Source organism: Schistocerca nitens, chromosome 12 (genome assembly GCF_023898315.1).
Source record: "Schistocerca nitens isolate TAMUIC-IGC-003100 chromosome 12, iqSchNite1.1, whole genome shotgun sequence".
Classification (NCBI taxonomy): domain Eukaryota; kingdom Metazoa; phylum Arthropoda; class Insecta; order Orthoptera; family Acrididae; genus Schistocerca; species Schistocerca nitens.
In genome coordinates this window covers 10,713,058-10,738,584 of record NC_064625.1, presented here as the reverse complement: position 1 = coordinate 10,738,584, position 25,527 = coordinate 10,713,058, and the positions used below count along the sequence as shown (strand labels likewise).

The 25,527-nt window shown below is 44.9% G+C and overlaps 1 protein-coding gene across 1 annotated transcript in view; it reads left to right on the top strand.

Moving 5' to 3' along the window:
- The window catches only part of LOC126215137 (synaptic vesicle glycoprotein 2A-like), an 81,607-nt gene that overhangs the window by 32,076 nt on the left and 24,004 nt on the right, over nucleotides 1-25,527 (top strand). Inside the window, exons 5-7 of the mRNA XM_049941800.1 lie at nucleotides 2,108-2,229; nucleotides 10,152-10,393; nucleotides 19,385-19,554. Of these exons, the coding sequence (XP_049797757.1) occupies nucleotides 2,108-2,229; nucleotides 10,152-10,393; nucleotides 19,385-19,554 (534 nt within the window). The remainder of the gene's footprint in view (nucleotides 1-2,107; nucleotides 2,230-10,151; nucleotides 10,394-19,384; nucleotides 19,555-25,527) is intronic.

Below are 25,527 nucleotides of genomic sequence, written 5' to 3'. Positions count from 1 at the left end.
GGTTTTTCCCGTCCCTCACCGTTTTACTCGGCACGTACCTGTCTAAAACTTTTACAAAACACTCAACATTGTCAGTGTCGGAACAGAAATTTTCGTTTCGATCTGTTAAGTAGTCTGAAATCTGCCTCCTATTACTCTTGCTAAACAGATAAACCTTCCACCCTTTTTTTATATTGCTATTTACTTCCATATTCAGGGATGCTACAACGGCGTTATGATCACTGATTCCCTGTTCTGCGCTTACAGAGTCGAAAAGTTCGGGTCTGTTTGTTGTCAGTGAGTCCAAGATGTTATCTCCACGAGTCGGTTCTTTGTTTAATTGCTCGAGGTAATTTTCGGATAGTGCACTCAGTATACTTTTGAACATAGCACCAGTTTACAATACCATGCATTCATTTTAAATTTCCGCCACCGTAGCCTCATCGAAAGCAGCTCATGTCTTGACTCATGACGATGATGCCGTCCTAGACAGGAAGCGTGGCTTATGCCGACTCCTCTGACATATGTTCAGTGTTAATGACCGCATATGATGGTGACAAGGTTCGTGGCCGGTGGAAGTGTCCCAACTTGCCCACAGCCATTCTACTCACAACACTCTCTGTATCGGTGCTGGTCAAGAGACTGCGTGTAAAACAGGATCGTGGAGTCTCTTGTTGGAGAACAACGCCCTCGAGTCCTTGAAGATTCGACACAGCCTTAAATCTAACGGCTGCTCCCCGAACTACCAGCCATGCGAACCCGACACGATCGTGTTCAGTACTCAACGTCACACCATACAACGACAGAACTGTACGAAAATGACAAAGTCAGTCTAGGAGCAACTGTTCTCTTCTGAACCTCCACGCACTGATACCACCAACGAGACGCACAGCTGGGACTTGTCTGGGAAGATGAAAAGAATTACTTCTGGGTCGTTTTGGAAATCAGCCTGATGCAAGCACAATTAGTTTATTTTTTATATTTACCCAGACATGTTTCGACACGAATGTGTCATCTTATGTGGGTCAGACTTTTTGTTACTGTAAAGCACAATATCACATTTGTAATAATTTAGCTGCTGTAGGCCTAAGAAATACAATATTTGTAATTTTCTTCGTTTTGTTTGGACACGTACCTTAAAATTACATCGCTAACTGAACCGTATTATTATACATCGATTTTAGTGCTCGTTTTCGTCGATTTTTTGACACCATGTCATCTGCAAACTAGCCATGTAGAAAATTATTCGTATTTTTTGAGAGCTATTTCGGGGGTAGAGGTTATGTACGTTTCTGTACTTACATTTTCCGTCCTGTTTCGTGTCCCTGGTTGGTGTCTCAATCAGCTGCTGTTTAGTGCATTGCTTTCACTCAGTTTATCACAAATTTCCGCTCACTACTTCACCTCACATGCAATTACACAAAATGTGGCGAAATGTGATCTGCACAGACACTTCTGACAACACACTCAGTGAGAGGTGTCATGTTATTGTCGTTGCTCACTTGTTCATCGTTGGTCTTTGTTATGGCGCTGATTTCTTTCCCTGTATTATTGCTTTTTGTGTGTGGTAGTTCTCCCCTATTGTGAGTTTTTGATAGAGACTGTTGCTTTCTCTTATGATCTTCAGGAGCTTGTTTTTGAAGCTGTGAGAAGGTTCTGAAGTGCTAAAACATCTTTTGCGAGCCTTAAATATTATTGGAAACCAAGTCATTCTTGAAAACTACAAATCTTCTGTGGATTTTAAAATCTTCCGGGAAGTTAAAAGTCGTCCTGTGAACTGCAGTTATTCTTGTTTCAAAACTATTTTAACATTTTTAAAGTGTAATCGGCAATCATCGCCTTATTTCGTGTCAAAGTTATATGTAGATATTTTTGGAATTTATTTCTCTACATGTCTAGCCATTTGTCACATCAACAGCAAAGAAGGTAATATGCAGTAGAGACCTGTTGTTATGTGACATAGAAATGAGATAAATTATTAATACTCGGTTGTTACATATAAAACAGAGGAGAAAACTTGTTTTACTTTCACTTTCGTGGCCACGCGTTAAGTGCCAGCCTAACAGGCTACTACCTCGCTACCAGCCGTGTGTGTACGCTGGATTCGCACGTTTGCTTTTCCCCCCAGGATCTGCGGGCCGTCGGCGGTGACGTACGCCTACCTGGGGGAATTCCACTCGGACAAGACGCGAGCCCAGAGCATGATCTACGTCTGCCTCTTCATCGCCGCCGCACTTCTAGTACATCCAGGTCAGTACCGACACCGGCTACAACCAGAGCCGATATACCACTGTTCAGACGAGTGTGAGTTTTCTTCACAAAGAACTGATATCAATCACGAGTGACGGTAAGCTAAAACTGTAGTTTCTATCTGTCCATCCTTCTTCTGCAGGGCGTTTCCGTAAGAGCGGGCAAAAATGTAACAGGAGAATGCTCCACTGAACAATTTGAGACAGGAAACCTGGGTCGGAGAAGCCAGCTTACGGAGATATGCATTAAACTTGTCTACCGCTCTGTCCAGCATTACTCTTTCCCAGTTTATTTACAACTAACATGCGTACAATTTTACGCGTACTGTGCTGTTTATTTGCAGACACGTTTTTATTTCCTGAAAGGAAACAAGGAGGACGAGCCTGATTACCAGGAAGACATGATGCACACTTTGTTTACTTTATTTGTCCATAACGTGGCTCTGTTGTGTCGTATTTACGTTGTGCCATGACAGAAGGTGCTATGAATCAACTACACACCCGTTCATTATTCAGTGCTATTGAGAGATGTACAGTACAGTACGACGGAGCAGTACCGGTGCACTATTTCAAGGTCGCTGGATTGAAAGGGGAGGCACTACACCATGACCCGCGAGGTCACCTGAGCTAAAACCCCATTGATTATTTCCTATGGGTCACTTGTGTATGGAACCCCAGTGGATAAGGAGATGGAATTACTTGCCAGAATTGTAGGTGCCTATGATGTGATCGAAACACATCAGGGATATGTGTCAGGATGAGTCAGAATCTTGTTGACCGATGTCATGTTTGCGTTGAGGTTGATGGCCGTAAGTTTCAGCACACTTTGTAAGATCAGTACAAATAGAACGTTCATTGTGTCAGTGATGGTAATTAATGTAAATAAAAAAGTATACAGCAGTGTGATTTTATTCCTATTATCTCCTTAATCTGTCTTCTCCGACGCGAGGTTCAAAAAAATGTTCAAATGTGTGTGAAATCTTAGGGGACTTAACTGGTGAGGTCATCAGTCCCTAAGCTGACACACTAGTTAACCTAAATTATCCTAAGGACAAACACACACACCCATGCCCGAGGGAGAACTCGAACCTCCGTCGAGACCAGCCGCACAGTCCATGATTGTAACGCCCTAGACCGCTCGGCTAATCCGACGCGAGGTTCCCTAGCTTACATTGTTCAGAGGAACATCCTCTACTTCCATCTTAAATTTTTGCACGCTCTTGCGGAAACACTCTGTGCATTTCTTCTTCTATCTATCTACATCTCCTGTTTCTATGTCCACTCTAATATGCGAAAGTAACTCACTCTGTTACGCTTTCAAGACCGAACCACATTTTGCACGTTGAAGAATAAGATAGGCTACTTCAGAATGTGTGCAGTATACGGTACAATGACGAAAAAAACCGCAGCACCAAAACAAAATGCAGAGTAAACTAGGTAACCCGTTTAAGTTCAAAAAAATGGTTCAAATGGCTCTGAGCACTATGGGACTCAACATCTTAGGTCATAAGTCCCCTAGAACTTAGAACTACTGAAACCTAACTAACCTAAGGACATCACACACACCCATGCCGGAGGCAGGATTCGAACCTGCGACCGTAGCAGTCCCGCGGTTCCGGACTGCAGCGCCAGAACCGCTAGACCACCGCGGCCGGCCCCGTTTAAGTGATTAACACTGTAAGATCAGAGGTTAATGTAAGCACGAGATAAGCCATTGCAAATATTAAACGCTGGTACATTCCTAACCGGTTTAACCAGCAGTACGTTGAATGTAAGCAGCCAAACGTGCATGATTGTGTTGCACAGGTTCCAGATGTCAGTTTATGGAACATAGTTCCACCCCTGGTGCACTTGGTCGGTCAGCGCACAGTTAATGCTGGTTGCGGATGACGCTGAAGTTGTCGTCCGATGATGTGTCGTATGTGCTCGATTGGAGGCAGATGTGGTAGTCGAGCAGGCCAGCGTAACACGTCGACATCTTGTAAAGCGTGTAGGGTTGCAACAGCGGTATGTGGGCGAGCGCTATGCTCTTTGAAATCATCCCTTGGAATGCTGGTCACGAATGGCAGCACAACAGGTCGAATCACCAGACTGACGTACAAATTTGAGGTGACGGTGCGTGGATAGCCACGAGAGTGTTCCTCCCCTCATGCGAAATCGCATCGCAGACCATAACTCCAGCTGTAGACCCAGTGTGTGAGTGTAGCAGGCAGACAGGTTGGTTGCACACCCTCAACTGGCCTTGTCCTAATCAACACACGGCTAATACGGCGCGCGCCGCTATCCTGTGATCTTGTTTAGAGCGCGCGCTATAATCGATTATAGCTCGCTGTTCTGGTACGGGTGGCGCTCCGGTGGTGATTTGCTATTACTATTACGACACTGGCGTGTGTTTTTACGTTGGCCGGCGGAAAGCGAAAGGGTAGTCGGTTTTCCGGGTGTTGCACGGAACGTGAAGTTCGCTCTGCCTGACCTACTGGTGACTAGCGCTAAGGTTGTTGTGCCTCGCAATATGAGCAGAGTGGTCTGGGGCGGAGGCGACTCGCCGCTGTGCTGGCCGTGCGGTGGTGATTGATTGGAGTCGGCGTACTTGTTCTGCCTGCCTGTCTGATGTGGAAGTCCGGTGGGGTCCTGTGATACTCTGGCGCAGAGACAACTAGTTGCTGTGTTATTGGGGGAAACCTTTGGATAGTTTTCCTATAAGAACACACATTCCAATGGTAGCAGAGCGTGGTTCTGATCCACGGACCTCTGGGTTATAGGCCCAGCACGGTTCCACCTCCCTGACATGCCTCCCACAACTGCCCATCACTTACCCACCTTGGTTATGTTCTGTAACACACGACATATAATATCAACACAAGATAAAATTCAAAAATCAAATAACAATATAACATCCCGACAGCACATGATAACCACGGCGCCATTAACTCGGGCGCTCTTAACAAGTGCCAGAAGCCAACATACAAAAATCTTAATAAACAATTCTCGCTTCTTAAAACAAAACAATAAAAGCCAAGCGTACATGAGTAGTCAAACCACAGTCTTAGAAGTGCCTTAACGACACCAAACGCCACTATTCCACCAAGTTAATAATAACAGAGTGAGATAAAAATACAGAACATACCACTAAATGCTGTTACACAAACCACATTGACGAGATCCTGTTGTTCAGAAGACCACATATATCAAGCTGTAGTAATTCACTATGCATATACTCAAATGATTCAAATAGCTCTGAGCATTATGGGACTCAACTGCTGTGGTCATCAGTCCCCTAGAACTTAGAACTACTTAAACCTAACTAACCTAAGGACAACACACACATCCATGCCCAAGGCAGGATTCGAACCTGCGACCGTAGCGGTCTCGCGGTTTCAGACTGAAGCTCCTAGAACCGCTGGGCCACACGGGCCGGCATGCATATACTGTCCAAAACGCCAAAATGCCCAATATACCATACATGAACGCAACTCCGGGCAGGTAACATGAACCACCTACGTGAATTGTTTCAGAAAGAAACAAACAGGCCCCACCATAAATAACTCTGAGCAGACTGGGTGGCCATCGACCCACTCAGCGGGATAACCAAAAAAGATACTCCAGCTGAGCAAATAAATTGGTACCAACAACTATCGTAACGTGCCCCCCCCCCCCCCCCCCCCCACACACACACACAGCAAAAACTTCCAACAACTGCGTCTCACATCAGAATGAAGTTCAGAAACCGTTGCTGGAATTTCCAGTGGAATATCTGGCGAGCCAACCGAGCCCAGACCCTAACCTGGCAGAGGACTCAAAAATTCAGCACCTAGTTGTCTCCGGGCCAGAGTATCACAGGACCCCACCGGACCTCCTCATCAGACAGGCAGGCAGAACAAGTGCGCCGACTCCAATCAATCACCACCGCACGGCCAGCACAGCGGCGAGTCGCCTCCGCCCCAGACCACTCTGCTCATATTGCGAGGCACAACAACCTTAGCGCTAGTCACCAGTAGGTCAGGCAGAGCGAACTTCACGTTCCGTGCAGTACCCGGAAAACCGACTACCCTTTCGCTTTCCGCCGGCCACCACAAACACACGCCAGCGACGTCATAGCAAATCACCACCGGAGCGCCACCCGCACCAGAACAGCGAGCTATAATCGATTATAGCGCGCGCTCTAAACAAGATCACAGGATAGCGGCGCGCGCCGTATCAACGGCCGTTACTGACACCGAGGCAGAACCACAGATCCATCCTGCCCTCCAATGAACTCTCGCTTGACACCGCTGAAGTCGCAAATATCGGTGGTTTGGGATCAGTGGAATGCACGCTACAGGGCGTCTGGATCGGAGCTGTCCTTGAGTAACCGATTTGTAACGGTTCGTTATGTCACTGTGGTGCCGACTGCTGCTGCAGATGCAGTGCGATGCGCGAGAGTTGTGTGCCGAACACGACGGTCTTCCCTCTCGGTAGTGCCACGTGGCCATCCGGAGCCCGGTCTTCTTGCGACCGTACATTCCCGTGACCACCGCTGCCAGCAGTCACGTACAGTGGCTACATTCCTGCCAAGTCTTTCTGCAGTATCGCAGCAGGAACATCCAGCTGCTCGTAGCCCCGTTACACGATCTCGTTCAAAATCAGTGACGTGCTGATAACGGCTTCTTTGTCGCCTTAAAGGCATACTTGACTAACGTCAACTCAGGCCCAGTCTCAAAGTTAACTATCGCCCACCACCGTTACGGTGGCATTCAAAGCAAATCTGATTTGCGCCATCATAGCGGCGCCGCTAGCGCCAATCTTATGCGACTGGCCTCGAAATCTGAGAAAAATCATCTTTCATACGTACGAACAAACCTACGTGTACGACGGAAAACTCCTTTTTGGTACTGCAATATTTTTTTCCGAGAGTGCATTTACTGATTTGAAGAGTATAACGCAAAATATGGCGACGTAATTACTGTTTGCAAAAGCTGTAATCTCTTTGATTTCTGAGTTTTATCATATTTCTGAAAATGCTCTACAAAGCGCGATCACAACAAGGGTTGCAAGCCTCCTGCATGAAAAACACTACCACACCATAACACCATCGCCTTCGAATTTTACTGTTGGCACTACACAAGCTGGCAGATGACGTTCACCAGGCATTCGCCATACCCACACCCTGCCATCTCACCGCCATATTGTGTACCGTAATTTGTCATTCCACACAACGTTTTCCAACTGTTCGATCGTCCAATGTTTACGCTTCTTACACCAAGCAAGGCGTCGTGTTGCATTTACCGGCGTGATGTGTAGCTTATGAGCAGCCGCTCGACCATGAAATGCAAGTTTTCTCACCTGCCGCCTAACTGTCATAGTACTTGCAGTGAATCCCGATGCAATTTGCAATTCCTGTGTCATGGTCTGGATAGATGTCTACCTATTACACATTACGACCCTCTTCAACAGTCGGCGGTGTCCATCAGTCAACAGACGAGGTCGGCCTGAACGCTTTTGTGCTATACGTGTCCCTTCACGTTCCCACTTCACCCACTTCACTGTTGTTGTTGTTGTTGTGGTCTTCAGTCCTGAAATTGGTTTGATGCAGCTCTCCATGCTACTCTATCCTGTGCAAGCTTCTTCATCGGTTCAAATGGTTCAAATGGCTCTGAGCACTATGGGACTCAACTGCTGAGGTCATTAGTCCCCTAGAACTTAGAACTAGTTAAACCTAACTAACCTAAGGACATCACACACATCCATGCCCGAGGCAGGATTCGAACCTGCGACCGTAGCGGTCGAGCGGTTCCAGACTGCAGCGCCAGAACCGCGCGGCCACTGCGGCCGGCTTCTTCATCGGGCCGGCCGGTGTGGCCGTGCGGTTCTGGCGCTTCAGTCTGGAACCGCTCGACCGCTACGGTCGCAGGTTCGAATCCTGCCTCGGGCATGGATGTGTGTGATGTCCTTAGGTTAGTTAGTTTTAAGTAGTTCTAAGTTCTAGGGGACTGATGACCACAGATGTTAAGTCCCATAGTGCTCAGAGCCATTTGAGCTTCTTCATCTCCCAGTACCTACTGCAAGCTACATCCTTTTGAATCAGTGTATTCATCTCTTGGTCTCCCTCTACGACTTTTACCCTCCACACTGCCCTCCAATACTAAATTGGTGCCCGCATCTCGTGGTCGTGCGGTAGCGTTCTCGCTTCCCACGCCCGGGTTCCCGGGTTCGATTCCCGGCGGGGTCAGGGATTTTCTCTGCCTCGTGATGGCTGGGTGTTGTGTGCTGTCCTTAGGTTAGTTAGGTTTAAGTAGTTCTAAGTTCTAGGGGACTTATGACCACAGCAGTTGAGTCCCATAGTGCTCAGAGCCATTTGACATTTGACTAAATTGGTGATCCCTTGATGTCTCAGAATATGTCCTACCAACCGATCCCTTCTTCTAGTCAAGTTGTGCCACAAACTCCTCCCCAATTCTATTCAATACCTCCTCCTTCTCCCCAATCCTGTTCAATACCTTCTCATTAGTTATGTGATCTACCCATCTAATCTTCAACATTCTTCTGTAGCACCACATTTCGAAAGTTTCTATCCTCTTCTTATCCAAACTATTTATCGTCAATGTTTCACTTCCATACATGGCTACGCTCCATACAAATACTTTCAGAAACGACTTCCTGACACTTAAGCCTATACTCGATGTTAACAAATTTCGTTGCCAGTCTACATTTTATATCCTCTATACTTCGACCATCATCAGTTATTTTGCTCCCCAAATAGCAAAACTCCTTTACTACTTTAAGTGTCTCATTTCCTAATCTAATTCCCTCAGCATCACCCGACTTAATTCGACTACATTCCATTATCCTCGGTTTTGTTCTGTTGATGTTCATCTTATATCCTCCTTTCAAGACACTATCCATTCCGTTCAACTGCTCTTCCAAATCCTTTGCTATCTGTGACAGAATAACAATGTCATCGGCACACTTCAAAGTTTTTATTTCTTCTCCATGGATTTTAATACCTACTCCGGATTTTTCTTTTGTTTCCTTCACTGCTTGCTGAATATACAGATTGAATAACATCGGGGATAGGCTACAACCCTGTCTCACTCCCGTCCCAACTACTGCTTCCCTTTCATACCGCTAGACTCTTGTAACTGCCATCTGGTTTCTGTACAACTTGTAAATAGCCTTTCGCTCCCTGTATTTTACCCCTGCCACCTTGAGAATTTGAAAGAGAATATTCCACTCAACATTGTCAAAAGCTTTCTCTAAGTCTACAAATGCTAGAAATGTAGGATTGCCTTTCATTAATCTATTTCCTATGATAAGTCGTAGGGTCAGTATTACCTCACGTGTTCTAACATTTCTACGGAATCCAAACTGATCTTTCCCGAGGTCGGCTTCTACTAGTTTTTCCATTCGTCTGTAAAGAATTAGCGTTAGTATTTTGCAGCTGTGGCTTATTAAACTGATAGTTCGGTAATTTTCACATGGCACCTGCTTTCTTTGGGATTGGAATTATTATATTCTTCTTGAAGTCTGAGGGTATTCCGCTTGTTTCATACATCTTGCTCACCAGATGGTAGTGTTTTGTCCACTTCACTATCAAATCGGAAACAGTGGACCTAGGGACGTTTAGGAGTGTGGAAATCTCGCGTACAGACGCATGACACAAATGACACGCAATTACCTAACCACGTTCGAAGTGCATGAGTTCCGCGGAGCGCCCCATTCTGCTCTCTCACGATGTATAGTGACTACTGAGGTCGCTGATACGGAGTACCTGGCAGTAGGTGCTAGCACAACGCACCTAATACTAAAAACGTATGTTTTTGGGGGTGTCGGGATGCTTTCGATCACACAGTGTAGTATTGGTCGCTGACGTCACTTTTAAGGCTGGCTCAGCCTTTCTGAGCCACACAGTGAGCGGGGCGGTGACTGTGGCGGGGCTGTCGGCAGGTCTGGCGTGGGCCGTCATCCCGCAGCCGTGGGCGGCGCCCCTCGGCTGGGTCACGCTGCGCTCGTGGCGCGTCTTCATCGTGGTCAGCGCGCTGCCCAGCGCCGCCACCTTCCTGGGCCTGTGGTTCCTGCTGCCGGAGAGCCCCAAGTTCCTGCTGGCCTCCGGCAGGCACGACCAGGCCATCGACGTGCTCCGCCGGATGTTCGCCGCCAACACCGGTCTGCCGCCGGACGAGTACCCGGTAAGAGGTACGGGCGGGGTCCGCTCCACACGAGCGACCTTCGCTATATCTTTTTGCAACCGTAATGGTAAATTCAATGTGTGAGCGAACAGTTTTGTATCCTCGGAGTCTTTTGCGGCGGCATGACTGCATAAAATGTTCTCACCTTCCGCGCACGTCTCTTTCAGTCCTCCTCCGATTGGTGCTAGCGGTCGTAATTGTAGGTATGCCAGGTGTACCGGTATGAAATGAGCGTTTTTTTGTGAAAATGAAACACTAATTTTGAATTGAAAAGTAAATAAATTTTATTCAAAGTACTGACCATTGCTTTGTATACATTTTACCACCTTTCTGGCAATTTGTGGACACCACGGCAACAGAAATGTTCGTCTTTTGAAGCAAAGCAATCAGACACCCAATGTTGGACTTCTTCGAAGCAATCGAAGTGTTCCTCAGCCAATGCGTGTCCCATTGGTCAAAACAAATGGTAGTCGGAAGGGGCCAAGTCTGGTGAATACGGCGGGTGGGGTAGCAGCTCCCAGCCAAGTGTTTTGATTGTATCCTGAACAAGTTTTGCTTTGTGTGCAGATGCACTGTCGTGTAAAAAAATTACTTTGCCACGTCTTTTGGCCCATTCTGGTCTTTTTTCGATCAATGCATAGTTCAAATTGATCATTCGTTGTCTATAGCGATTAGTATTCACAGTTTTACCGGATTTTAGAAGCTCATGATACACCACACCTTTCTGATTCGACCAAACACAGAGCATTGTCTTCTTGCCGAATCGATCTGGTTTTGCTGTCGATGTTGATGGTTCTCCCGGATTAACCCATGATTTTTCCCGTTTAGGATTCTTAAAATAAATCCATTTTTAATCGCCAGTAACGATTCGATGCAAAATTGATTTTCTCTCATGTCTTTGAAGAAAAATTTGACAAATGGTTTTTCGTTTTTCAAATGGTTCAAATGGCTCTGAGCACTATGGGACTTAACTACTGTGGTCATCAGTCCCCTAGAACTTAGAACTACTTAAACCTAACTAACCTAAGGACAGACACACATCCATGCCCGAGGCAGGATTCGAACCTGCGACCGTAGCAGTCGCGTTTTCGTTTTTCCATCTTCTTTCATTCAAATCATGTGCCACCCATTTTCCACACTTTTAGATCTTTGCCATAGCTTTCAAACGGTCAGAAATTGTTTGTTGTGCAACATTTAGCATTGCTGCCATTTTCTTCATCCAATTCGGCGTCTTCCAACTTTTTTGGTGGTCTTCAACGTTCTTCATTTCTTATACCAAAATCATTGTTTCTGAACCGTTGAAACCATCTTTTGCATGTTGCTTGTGATAGAGCATGATCACCATATGCCTCGACGAGCATTCGATGCGACTCTGCAGCACTTTTTTTCAAATGAAAACAAAAAATTAATGCTTTCCGCAAATCATCGCTTTCTGGTACAATATTTGACATTGTTAACACGATGAAAACATATGATGTTGTTTGTTCCATGACTTGATGTATACTAAATATCTTTGACAGATGTCATACCAACCAAACAATAAAAAATTAAGGCTCCTTCCCCATAAATATTCCCTATCGACACATTTGTATCTTAACACTCATTTCATACCGGTAGACCTGGTATAAGCGGGAAATAGTGCCAGCCGGGTCAGGCAGTAGTTTTACTCCTGACGACGATGGCAGAGCTAGCCGTCGAAAGGTCGAGAATTTTTTTGCAACTGACGCGTCTTGTAAACCCAGAAGATGTTATCCAAATACGTTTGCAATCGGAGCTTGCACAGTCCACTTGGCGTATCGGCAGACTAGATCGGTGTCAGGTGCAAGGACATGGCGGGCGCAGGGAACTGTAGTGTACGTGACGTCACAGGCTTGTACACTGAGGTGACAAAAGTCAAAGGGTAGCGATACGAACATATACAGATGAAGGTGGTATCGCAGACACAAGGTATATAAGGGCAGTGCAATGGCGGAGCAGTCATTTATATTCATGGGATCACGTGAAAGCCGGCCGGAGTGGCCGAGCGGTTCTCGGCGCTACAGTCTGGAACCGCGCGACCGCTACGGTCGCAGGTTCGGATCCTGCCTCGGGCACGGATGTATGTGATGTCCTTAGGTTAGTTAGGTTTAAGTAGTTCTAAGTTGTAGGGGACTGATGACCTCAGAAGTTAAGTCCCATAGTGCTTAGAGCCATTCGAACCATTCACGTGAAAAGTGTCCGAAGTCATTATGGCCGCACGGCGGCAATTAACGGACTTTTAATTCGGAGTTGTAGTTGGAGATAGACGCATGCGACATTTCACTTAGGAAATCGTTAGGGAATTCAATATTTCGCTATCGAAAGTGTCAGGTGTGTGCCTGTTGTTGTTGTGGTCTTCAGTCCTGAGACTGGTTCGATGCAGCTCTCCATGCTACTCTATCCTGTGCAAGCTGCTTCATCTCCCAGTACCTACTGCAGCCTACATCCTTCTGAATCTGCTTAGTGTATTCATCTCTTGGTCTCCCTCTACGGTTTTTACCCTCCACGCTGCCCTCCAACACTAAATTGGCGATCCCTTGATGCCTCAGAACATGTCCTACCAACCGATCCCTTCTTCTAGTCAAGTTGTGCCACAAACTTCTCTTTTCCCCAATCGTATTCGATATCTCCTCATTAGTTATATGATCTACCCATCTAATCTTCAGCATTCTTCTGTAGCACCACATTTCGAAAGCTTCTATTCTCTTCTTGTCCAAACTATTTATCGTCCATGTTTCACTTCCATACATGGCTACACTCCATACAAATACTTTCAGAAACGACTTCCTGACATTTAAATCTATACTCGATGTTAACAAATTTTTGTTCTTCAGAAACGCTTTCCTTGCCATTGCCATTCTACATTTTATATCCTCTCTACTTCGATCATCATCAGTTATTTTGCTGCCCAAATAGCAAAACTCCTTTACTGCTTTAAGTGTCTCATTTCCTAATCTAATTCCCTCAGCATCACCCGACTTATTTCGACTACATTCTATGTGTGTGCCTATAACAGCAAATTTCAGGTATTAGCTCTCACCCATGGACGAAATTTGGACGACTGACGCTTTTGCTAACGGCACGACATCGTCTGGTTCAAATGGCTCTGAGCACTATGGGACTTAACTACTCAGGTCATCAATTCCCTAGAACTTAGAACTACTTAAACCTACTTAACCTAAGGACATCACACACATCCATGCCCGAGGCAGGATTCGAACCTGCGACCGTAGCGGTCGCTCGGTTCCGGACTGAAGTGCCTAGAACCGCACGGCCACCGCGGCCGGCACGACATCGTCTGTTGCGACGCTCTTGGGCTCGTGACGATATCGGCTCGACCCTAGACGACTGGAAAACCGTGGCCTGCTCACATCAGCCCTCATTTCAGTTGGTAAGAGCTGACTGTACTGTTCGAGTGTGGCGCAGATCGCAGAAAGCTATGCACCAAAGTTGTCAACAAGGCACTACGTAAGCTGCTGGTAGCTCCACAATGTTGCGGGCTGTGTGTATATGGAAGTGACTGGATCCTTTGGTCCAAATGAACCGTTCTTTGACTGGAAATCATTACATTCGGTTGCTTGGAGACCATTTGCAGCCTTGCCACGCTTGGCGCGGCTTCCCCTATTGGAGGTTCGAGTCCTCCCTCGGACATGGGTGTGTGTGTTGTCCTTAGCGTGAGTTACATTAAGTACTGTGTAAGACTAGAGACCCATGACCTCAGCAGTTGATCCCATAGGAACTTACCACAAATTCCAAATTTCAGGTAATTCGCAGCCATTCATGGACTTTATTTTCCCAAACAAAGATGGAACTTTTATGGATAACAATGCGCCATGTCACCGGACCACTGTAGCTTGCGATTCGTTTGAACAAAATTCTCATCAGGGCAATGATATCGCCCAACATGAATCTCATCGAACATTTTTTTATGGAATATAATCGAGAGGTCAGTTCGTACACAAGATCATGCACCGGCTATACCTTCGCAATTATGGACGGCTATAGAGACAGCATGGCTCAGCAGGTTTCCAACCACTTGTTGAGTCGATGCCTCGTCGAGTTGCTGCACTATCGCGGGACAAAAGGGGTCCGACACGATATTAGCAGGTATCCCATGACTTTTCACACCACGCTGAATATTGTAGGCTGCGTGATTTCGTATTACGTTTCCTGTTTCGTTGTTTCCGATGGCGGTGACTGCGCGTGATGTTGGTGCGTGTAAACCAGCCGCCGTCGCCATCGCGAGAAGCTCGCTGACGTTACTGGGCAGTCGAGTGTGTCGACTGTAGATCTCTACAATCATGAGTTTGTTGAAGTCTGCTCACGCGCAGAAACGCGGTACTGTAGAGTTGTCAGCTATCACCAACTGATCTGCTTACAGGTTATGTAGCACTTACATGTTCACTATACTGCGCATGAATTTTTGACGTACTTGGCCTTTTTAACAAGTTATCTTTATTGGATGTCCTGTAATATGACATGCGTTTTTTTTCGTTGTTATGTACCGGCTGTTAGATTTAAGCAGTTCACGCAGGTTTTTTTATAATCAAATGAAAGGGCGTTTACAGTTCTTTTTTTTTCTTGGCCTTATCCCATATCTTCACGCGTTCGGTTAACTAATTACTGGATTCGGTAGGGGGTGGTCCCATGCCATTCCTCTCGCCACCACTTCCCCTTGGGGCGCATTTTGTGTACCTCATGGTTTTCAGCTTGCGGGATGTTGGAAACCATCCAAAATCCACATCCACGCTGGCCACCATACAGTCGTTAATTCGCTGGGCAGATTCCATCCGCACCGGCGCCCCTCCCAGAATCCCGGACGTGGGTTGCTAACGCGCGCGGCCATTCAGGGGGGTTGAAAAGTCACCTACAGCACAGTGTCTACTTCATTATTTGAAAAAGCGTGCAGTTTTCTCTCGTGTGGAAAAGATGTTGAAAGTCTCTGGCTTCGTAAGATATAACGTGAGGTCGTACGTTGTACGTCACCTATGGCCACATGCTGAAAATTTACGGGTTGTGAGGAGTGGTGTAAAAGTAATAATAATGAGCAGTTTAGTCTTTAACTCTACTCATGTAACTACTGATACAACAAAAAATATTTAACACAGATTTAAAAACAAACATTTTTGGCCGTTGACCAGAAGAACTGATTTTAAGCCAAAATTCAATTTTTTTTCCTATTTGTTACACTTCCCATGTTGTTGATCAGATGATCGAACATTTTTGCAGTCCCATACTGGTCTCTTTTTTTGAATGACTGACACTCTTAGCAAAAATGAGAACATTCCTTCGGTATCTCAACCGGTAAAAACGGAACCCTTATAGAGCCCTTTTTCTCAGGAACAGGCAGAGGTATGAAGCTGAAATGTATGTCACGCACCAAACTCTATCATGCCTTGGCGGCATAGAAAATTTAAGCTTCTAACTCCACACAGTCAGAACATACGGGCGTTTATGTCACAACTCTGATACTCTGAAACTCATTCATGGAAACGTATAAGGTTGGCCTAGAATCATGAAATTTGGCAAGAAGCGAGGTTTCACTGTAGAAGCAAGGGAAAAATCTGGGAACTGTTACTTTGCATTTATATCACTTAATTTTTTTTATCTGTTGTCCGTCTGCCTGTTTGTCCGTCTATTAGGACTGCTTTTCTCAGGGATTGATGCAGAGATCAAATTAAAATTTATGTCAAATACTAAAGTCTACGGCCCCTTGTCGGTGTAAAATCTTTAAGCTTCTAAATCAACCCAATCAAAAAATACGGCCATTTAAGTTTCATATATTGATACTCGCAAATTCACTCACCAGAACCCGTAGATGAACCATCTACGTACATAATTAAGTATGTACGGAACCCTGAGAGTGCCTTTGCTACTTAGTCAAGTCCGTATTTTTTCTTTCAGTTGTTTAGCTGTTGACAGCACCATTCTTTCCAAATTATGGTGAATTATTTATGACTAATTTTACTAGCGAATATACGTAAGAGGAAGCAGCTATTAATATGCATCACTTCTTGAAGAGGCGTCCACAGGTTTATTGTCAGTACCACACCACAGACTATTCCCACTGATCTAGATCTACATGGATACTCTGCAAATCACGTTTAAGTGCATGGCAGAGGGTTCATCGAACCACCTTCACAATTATTCCCTGTTATTCCAGTCCTGTACAGCGCGCAGAAAAAACGAACACCTGTATCTTTCTGCGCGAGCTCAGATTTCCCTTATTTTATCATGACGATCGTTTTTCCCTGTGTAGGTCGGCGTCAACAAAATATTTTCGCATTCGGAGGAGAAAGTTGGTGATTGAAATTTCGTGAGAAGACGCCACCGCAATGAGAAATCCCTTTGTTTCAATGATGCCAACCCCAAATCCTGTATCACTTCAGTGACACTCTTTAACCTATTTCGTTTTTGTACAACCAATACTTTCTTCCTAAGTGATGAGTTGCCCCACGAAAAAATCTCATAAGCCATTAATGAGTGGAAATATGCAAACTATCTTAAGACGTATATTGTTTGTTTCCAAATTACCAAGTATGCGAAGAGAAACAGTTGCTGGGCTTAGTTGTTTCAGCAGTCCGGCAATATGTTTCTTCCAGTTCGCATTTCATTAGTACGAATACCCAAATATCTTGAATATTCTACTCTGCTTATTGCTTCTTGCTTAGGAGATACGTGAACTGTTCTTTTCGTTACCAATTTCTTTACCGTCTTTAACACGATTAGCAATAACTCTTGTGTCTGCAAAAACTACAAACTACTCTTTATGTATTATATGGTAAGCTAAAGAGCACTTAGCTCCGCAAGGAATGGGAGTGGGGATCTTAAGACTGGAAAGCCCCAGGTAGCATGGCGGTGTTTTACACCATAGAAACGGACTGGTTCATGAATTGTTGGACCACTTCGAAGCAGGCCATGTTATCTACCAGTCTTTGTGTTAGTCCTTCCCTTGATCTTGTCCCATCCACGTTACCTTTCAACACAGTCGTTAGAACAACTTCTACCTCTTCGCATTACATGCTGGTAGCAAGTTAACCACTTTTGTTTACTCGTTACTTGAGCTAGCGTGTCTGGTACTCCACTCAAGTCTCACAAATCTCTGCGTTGTTCTCCTTCTCCGCATATTCTCTTCTCTTGTGTTTCTCGTGTAATTCTCTGCGTGTCTGATATGTCACGCGATTTACTTTTCTTTCGAAAGGTTAAGTGTTGCATCTAAGACGATAGCTTTCAAAATGGGCTCTGTATTGGTACCACAGCGTCACAGCCTTTCCTGCTCTCCAATCTCATTTTACTTTTCTGTTTTTTTCACCTGTTTTGTCTTAGAAGAATGGTTTCATACCTGCAGACCACTATGAAGATAATTTTTTGTTGTATCCACGAATTATACGACAAGGGTGCTTTTCGATTATACACCATAACGTAACTGTATGCGTTTCTACATTCCTGCAGCTTGCCAGTTTCTCATTTCCCTTGTGCCATATGAAACACCCCCGTTTAATTCCTTTACTGGATTTTGTGTAATTTATCGAAGCCGCCAAACAGTTAATTATTATGATTATATGACCGTGTGGCTCAAATGGTTCAAATGGCTCTGAGCACTATGGGACTCAACTGCTGTGGTCATTAGTCCCCTAGAACTTAGAACTATTTAAACCTAACTAACCTAAGGACATCACAAACATCCATACCCGAGGCAGGATTCGAACCTGCGACCGTAGCAGTCGCACGGTTCCGGACTGCGCGCCTAGAACCGCGAGACCACCGCGGCCGGCATATGACCGTGTGCTTAATGGATGAAAGACTATAGGTTTTTCTGCTGTGGTCTCGGGGGTATTTCAACCGAGTGCGGCTATTCTGAGACTGAATAGTGGAATGATTGAAAGTTTGTCTATTATTAAGTTCCATAAAGGTTGTGATGTACAAACTGATATATATTTCCTATTAACACACAAATTCTGAGGCAGTTGCTACCGTCGCCTTACACGTCTAATTACAGTTATATCTTTTTATTGGTTGCTGATTTTCAGTACTTCGTCACACGCAATGCTGATGGTTAACATTCACAACAATCCTCACTGCAATCCATGGTTGTTGCTGGCCGACGCGGTTGACGCGAAACACGTAATCCGGCACTTGTCACTTTCTGTTTCATATCACTCGCGAATCGGTATTAGTGAGGGGTAACCTCATGACGGTCAGGGGGACGTGCTCACTCGTCGTACTCCGCTGAATTTTACCGTTTACAACTCACGCGACCACCATTCTTGCCTGTCTCTCCAGCACGACCGCTCGCTCGACACTAGTCTCACTCGACACTAGTCTCACTGCCTCCTGCAGCGCTTGACAATCGACTCCTGTCTGCTATCGACCTGAGCGTCGAATACTAGCATCAATGTTCGTGGGTTCACGGATCCCTTACACATACCTTCAACAACTTTTACTTCGGACGATGTCGTACGCCTGAGAACAATGTTTGATTTCCGTGTCCATAAAAAATTACTCTACCATTCTGTAAGTCCATATTTTGTTCAGCCGGCCGCCGTGGCCGAGCGGTTCTAGGCGCTTCAGTCTGGAACCACGCGGCTGCTGCGGTCGCAGGTTCTAATCCTGCCTCGGACATGGGTGTGTGTGACGTCCTTAGGCTAGTTAGGTTTAAGTCGTTCTAAGTTCTATGGGACTGATGACCTCAGATATTAAGCCCCATAGCGCTCAGAGCCATTTGAACTATATTTTGTTCACTGACACACAGCGCGGAACTCAATCGCAATCATCCCATTAGTCGAAGAACACGTTATCGGCTTGGGTTCTTGGACGTACAGAGTGACTTGCGTTTCACAAGACTGCAGCATGTGGAGTCCATGTTGGTTCGCAGAGATGACGCTTTCGCTGTCTGGAAGTTGATTCCAGCTGGCTCCAGAGAGTGTCCCTGATGGCCGACTACTCTGACGCCTCCCATCCCTCTGAATCCAGGTGGTGGCCCTGCAGGAGGACGGCCTGCAGACCTCGCCGGCCGGGGTGAACGCCAGGTCCCCTGTGGCCGTGGCCCGCCACATGTGGAGGCAGACCGCGCCGCTGTTCAGACCGCCGTACCTGCTCTACACCGCCGTCGCCTGCTTCATACAGTTCGGACTGTACGCCAGGTGAGCGCCGGGCTGCGGTATGTTGAAGAAAACATTTCACACAAAACGGCACCCACCTTCGTACAAATAAGCACCCCTCCTGTTCCTTTTTTGTTGATCTTTATCCCATACCTTCATGGGATTGCCATTTGGCTTTGCTGCACTTCCAGTGGCCGTGTTTGCAGATAAAATTACTAGATATAAGGTCCGCCTGCTCTGCTAACAGATAAACCCAAACGTAGTGATTGAAATTCTTCTGGGTGTTGTGCCGCGTCATTGCTAAAAACTAACAACAATAATAAATTAAAACCGACGTTTCGGCCGAATTGCAACCTGAGGAAGGCCGTTGAAATTCGGCCGAAACGTCGGTTTTACTTTGTTATTGTTGTTAGTCCATGAACCATGGACCTTGCGTTGGTGGGGAGGCTTGCGTGCCTCGGCGATACACATGGACGTACCGTAGGTGCAACCACAATGGAGGGGTATCTGTTGAGAGGCCAGACAAACGTGTGGTTTCTGAAGAGGGGCAGCAGCCTTTTCAGTAGTTGCAGGGCCAACAGTCAGGATGATTGACTGATCTGGCCTTGTAACACTAACCAAAACGGCCTTGCTGTGCTGGTACTGCGAACGGCTGAAAGCAAGGGGAAACTACGGCCGTAATTTTTTCCCGGGGGCATACAGCTTTACTGTATGGATAAATGATGATGGCGTCCTCTTGGGTAAAATATTCCAGAGTAAAATAATCCCCCATTCGGATCTCCGGGCGGGGACTACTCAGGAGGACGTTGTTATCAGGAGAAAGAAAACTGGCGTTCTACGTATCGGAGCGTGCAATGTCAGATCCCTTAATCGGACAGATAGGTTAGAAAATTTAAAAACGGAAATGGATAGGTTAAAGTTAGTGGGAATTAGTGAAGTTCGGCGGTAGGAGGAACAAGACTTCTGGTCAAGTGAATACAGGGCTATAAATACAAAATCAAATTGGGGTAATGCAGGAGTACTTTTAATAATGAATAAAAAAATAGGAGTGCGGGTAAGCTACTACAAACAGCAAAGGAAACGCATTATTGTGGCCAAGATAGACACGAAGCCCAAGCCTACCACAGTAGTACAAGTTTATATGCCAACAAGCTTTGCAGATGATGAAGAAATTGAAAAAATGTATGATGAGATAAAAGAAATTATTCAGATAGAGAACGAAGACGAAAATGTAGTAGTCATGGGTCACTGGAATTCGACAGTAGGAAAAGGAAGAGACGGAAAAGTACTAGGTGAATATGAATTGGGGATAAGAAATTAAAGTTGAAGCCGTCTGGTAGAATTTTGCACAGAGCATAACTTCATCATAGCTAACACTTGGTTCAAGAATCATAAAAGAATGTTGTATACATGGAAGAACCCTGGAGATACTGACAGTTTTCAGATAGATTATATAATGGTAAGACAGAGATTTAGGAACCAGGTTTTATATTGTAAGACATTTCCAGGGGCAGATGTGGACTGTGACCACAATCTATTGGTTATGAACTGTAAATTAAAGCTGAAGAAACTGCAAAAAGGTGGGAATTTAAGGAGATGGGACCTGAATAGACTAAACCAGAGGTTGTACAGAGTTTAAGGGAGAGCATAAGGGAACGATTGACAGGAATGGGGGAAAGACATACAGTAGAAGAAGAATGGGTAGCTCTGAGGGATGAAGTAATGAAAGCAGCAGAGGATCAAGTAGGTAAAAAGACGAGGGCTAGTTGAAATCCTTGGGTAACAGAAGAAATATTGAATTTAATTGATGAAACGAGAAAATATAATAACGCAGTAAATGAAGTAGGCAAAAAGGAATACAAACGCCTCAAAAATTAGATCGACAGGAAGTGCAAAATGGCTAAGCAAGGATGGCTAGAGGACAAATGTAAGGATGTAGAGGCTTATCTCACTAGGGGTAAGAGAGATACTGCCTACAGGAAAATAAAAGAGACCTTTGGAGAAAAGAGAGCCACTTGTATCAATATCAAGAGCTCAGATGGAAACCCAGTTGTAAGCAAAGAAGGGAAAGCAGAAAGGTGGAAGGAGTATATAGAGGGTCTATACAAGGGCAATGTACTTGAGGATAATATTATGGAAATGGAAGAGGATGAAATGGGAGATACGATACTGCGTGAAGAGTTTGACGGAGCACTGAAAGACCTGAGTCGAAACAAGGCCCCGGGAGTAGACAACATTCCATTAGAACTTGGGAGAGCCAGCCCTGACTAAACTCTACCATCGGGTGAGCAAGATGTACGAGACGCGAAATAACCTCAGACTACAAGAAGAATATAATAATTCCATAGCAGGGGTTGACAGCTGTGAAAATTACCGAACTATCAGTTTAATAAGTCACGGCTGCAAAAGACTAACACGAATTCTCTACAGACGAATGGAAAAACTGGTAGTAGCCGACCTCGGGGAAGATCAGTTTGGATTCCGTAGAAATGTTGGAACATGTGACCCTACGACTTATCTTAAAAAATAGATTAAGGAAAGGCAAACCTACGTTTCTAGCATTTGTAGCTTTTTACAATGTTGACTGGAATACTCTCTTTCGAATTCTGAAGGTGGTGGGGTCAAATAGAGGGAGCGAAAAGCTATTTACAATTTGTACAGAAAGCAGATGGCAGTTATAAGAGTCGAGGGGCATTAAAGGGAAGCAGTGGTTGGGAAGAGAGTGAAACAGGGTTGTAGCCTATCCCCGATGTTATTCAATCTCTATATTGAGCAAGCAGTAATGGAAACAAAAGAAAAATTCGGAGTAGAAATTAAAACCGATGCAGAAGAAATAAAAACTCTGATGTTCGCCGATGACATTGTAATTCTGTCACACACAGCAAAGGATCTGGAAGTGCAGCTGAACAGAATGGAGAGTGTCTTGAAAGGAGGATATCAGATAAACATCAACAAAAGCGAAACGAATGGAATGTAGTCGAATTAAGTGTGGTGATGCTGAGGCTATTAGATTAGGAAATGAGACGCTTAAAGTAGTAAATGAGTTTTGCTATTTGGGGAGCAAAATCACTGAAGATGGTCGGAGAGGATATAAAATGTAGACTGGCAATGGTAAGGAAAGCGTTTCTGAAGAAGAGAAATTTGTTAACATCGAGTATAGATTTAAGTGTCAACAAGTCTTTTCTGAAAGTATTTGTATGGGGTGTAGCCATGTATGGAAGTGAAACATGGACGATAAATAGTTTAAACAAGAAGAGAATAGAAGCTTTCGAAGTGTGGTGCTACAGAAGAATGCTGAAGATTAGATGGGTAGATCACATAACTAATGAGGAGGTCTTGAATAGAATTGGGAAAAAGAGAAATTTGTGGCACAACTTGACTAGAAAAAGGGATCTGTTGGTAGGACGTATTCTGAGGCATCAAGGGATCACCAATTTAGCATTGGAGGGCAGCGCGGAGGGTAAAAATCGTAGAGAGAGACCAAGAGATGAATACAGTAAGCAGATTCAGAAGGATGTAGGTTGCAGTAGTTACTGGGAGATGAAGAAGCTTGCTCAGGACAGAGTAGTATGGAGAGCTGCTCAAGACCACAACAACAACAACATTCCATATCTTCATGGGATTGCAATTTGGCTTTGCTGCACTTCCAGTGGCCGTGTTTGCAGATAAAATTACTAGATATAAGGTTCGCCTGCTCTGCAAACAAATAACCCCAAATATGTATCAGCAAGTTTGTGCTAAAGTAGAATGAGTTTTAAAAACGGTAAAATCCAGTCACACCACATACCATTAACTTCGTTACCTCGCAATAGAAGAAAACTTTCACATACAGAGGATATTAGCAGAAGGTAAATATATTGTAACATCACATAGTAGAAATGGGGAAGAAATTAAAATTTTTTATTATGTTTACCCAAGCATAGCCATACATGACACCAGGCAAAGCTGGTGATGTAGCTACACAGCAGAAAGAAACAATCAACACTGTAAGTTGGTTATGTACATGAGCACAAATTGCTATATCAGCACCAATCGCCAGGCACAAGGTACACATTCAGTAAAAAAACTCAGATAGAGAGAGAGAGAGTTCCGTTAGTTCTTTTTGTGTGAAGCAACAAACACTACCTCAGATGCAACAGAACATTTCAGACACTTGACAGTGCAATAAGAGCCAGTAACAAATTGTTAACAAACACAGCACCATGAGGACCATTCATTCAGCACTAGCAAAGAAGTGGGCTACAGTCAGTCATAACAAACAGAGCCTCACGTTATCACCTCCCACTGTCTCCATGAATACTGCTGTCCTTTAGCTCTGAATTCAGTTGATCTTGAGGTTTGGTGGCATTCATATCAAATTCAGTGATTACCATAGTGTAGTGACATCCATGTGCCAGATGTTCCAGCATTTCTCGTGGGCAAACGGTTTGCCATTCCTGAAGTGACAACATCCAAGTAACCACAACCTGCCACTCATGGTACTTGCACTGGCTGCCATGTACCATACTGCTAATTGGGAGACTGACGGTCTTCCAGTAGTGGTACATCTCGTGGTGCTTGTCACATTAACATCGTCATCACAGCCGGGTGAGGGGGTCTGCCTCTGTTCCTTATTATACCTGCAGTCACTTCAGGGTGCCAAGGGCTTACCTGTCTGGTGGGGCCAGGATCAATTCACTACACAATCTCCATCAGATTGGTACATCCTGATGGGTCCAGAATGAGATCGAGTATGCTGTAAGGGTGTGGGGGCATAGTTCCATGCTATGACTTCAGCTACAAACTGCCACACAGCAGCGCAGAAGACTTCGGCTGAATTGCTAGAGTCACTTGGTGGCCAGCCAGCTAGGTTGAGAACAGGAGTCAATGGGATTTCACTGTGTCACCGGTGTGACACATCAGCTGAGGCTAACGAGAAGACACAAAGGTGTAAATCTGAACAAATAAATGTTAACTTACTAATCATGTTTTATTAGCACTGAAAAATGCTCTGCAGCTTGCCGAATACATTCCTGACAATTACAGGTGTCTCCACTTCGGACCCCCAGAGTGTTATAACCAACTACATTACATTATACAATGGCACGTTATTTAACTTTTTAAGTGAACTATACAGAAAAAAATACAACAGAAACAGCTAAACACACACAGAGGCAGGTAAAAACTTAAACAACATTCAAATTTGGCGCCAGACTGACTTCAGTACAAGTGAACACCAACTGGGACTAAACACACAACAGCAACATTAATCCTGTGTTCGGGTAATGTTGGAAAATGCTATTTACTAACGAAGTTCTAAAAAATAAGCTCATCTAAAAAGACAAACTGGTCGCTTTCGAGTGCTGTAGATGGTGGAGGACTGATACCAGGCAGTCATGTTATACCCCACTGGTGACGTAAGTCATAGCAATGAAGTAGCGTGTGTGCGTGTGTGTGTGTGTGTGTGTGTGTCAGCTGGTTGTATGTAACAAGCACAGCCAGATGATGATGGAATGATAGAAAGGAGCTACCGTATCTGGACGCCACCGTGACCATTTCGTGTATGAAGCTGCCCAATTTGTTAGTGTATCATTGTAAAGTATACCATGTGAGTACAAGGGCTGATGTGGTGTTCACAGCGTAAGGACAGTGGCAGTAAGAGAATCTAACTGACCGGGACAAGAGTCCAGTCTCGCACATTGTCAACCACAACCAGTTTGACATCGAACAGGAATTGCTGCTCTAAGTGAACACAGGTTCATTTCAACCAGTTTCGGAGCGGGTACCGAAAGGGAGATGCAAGTAATGGACATATTATCCTGGGTGCTTCGCAAAAGGCCATAGCTTACAATAGCAAATAAAGCTGCTCATTTTGAATTTATCTATAAACAAAAAACTAGTGGCCGGCTAGAGGTGTGCAGTGTCGTTCAACTAATACCGATTTTGCCCCTTTTTTTCGCATGATAGAAGGCATCGAGTGCACTGATGACCCAATAAGGCGGAGGTGTTTACGTGTTTTTCGTACCTTGGCTTGAG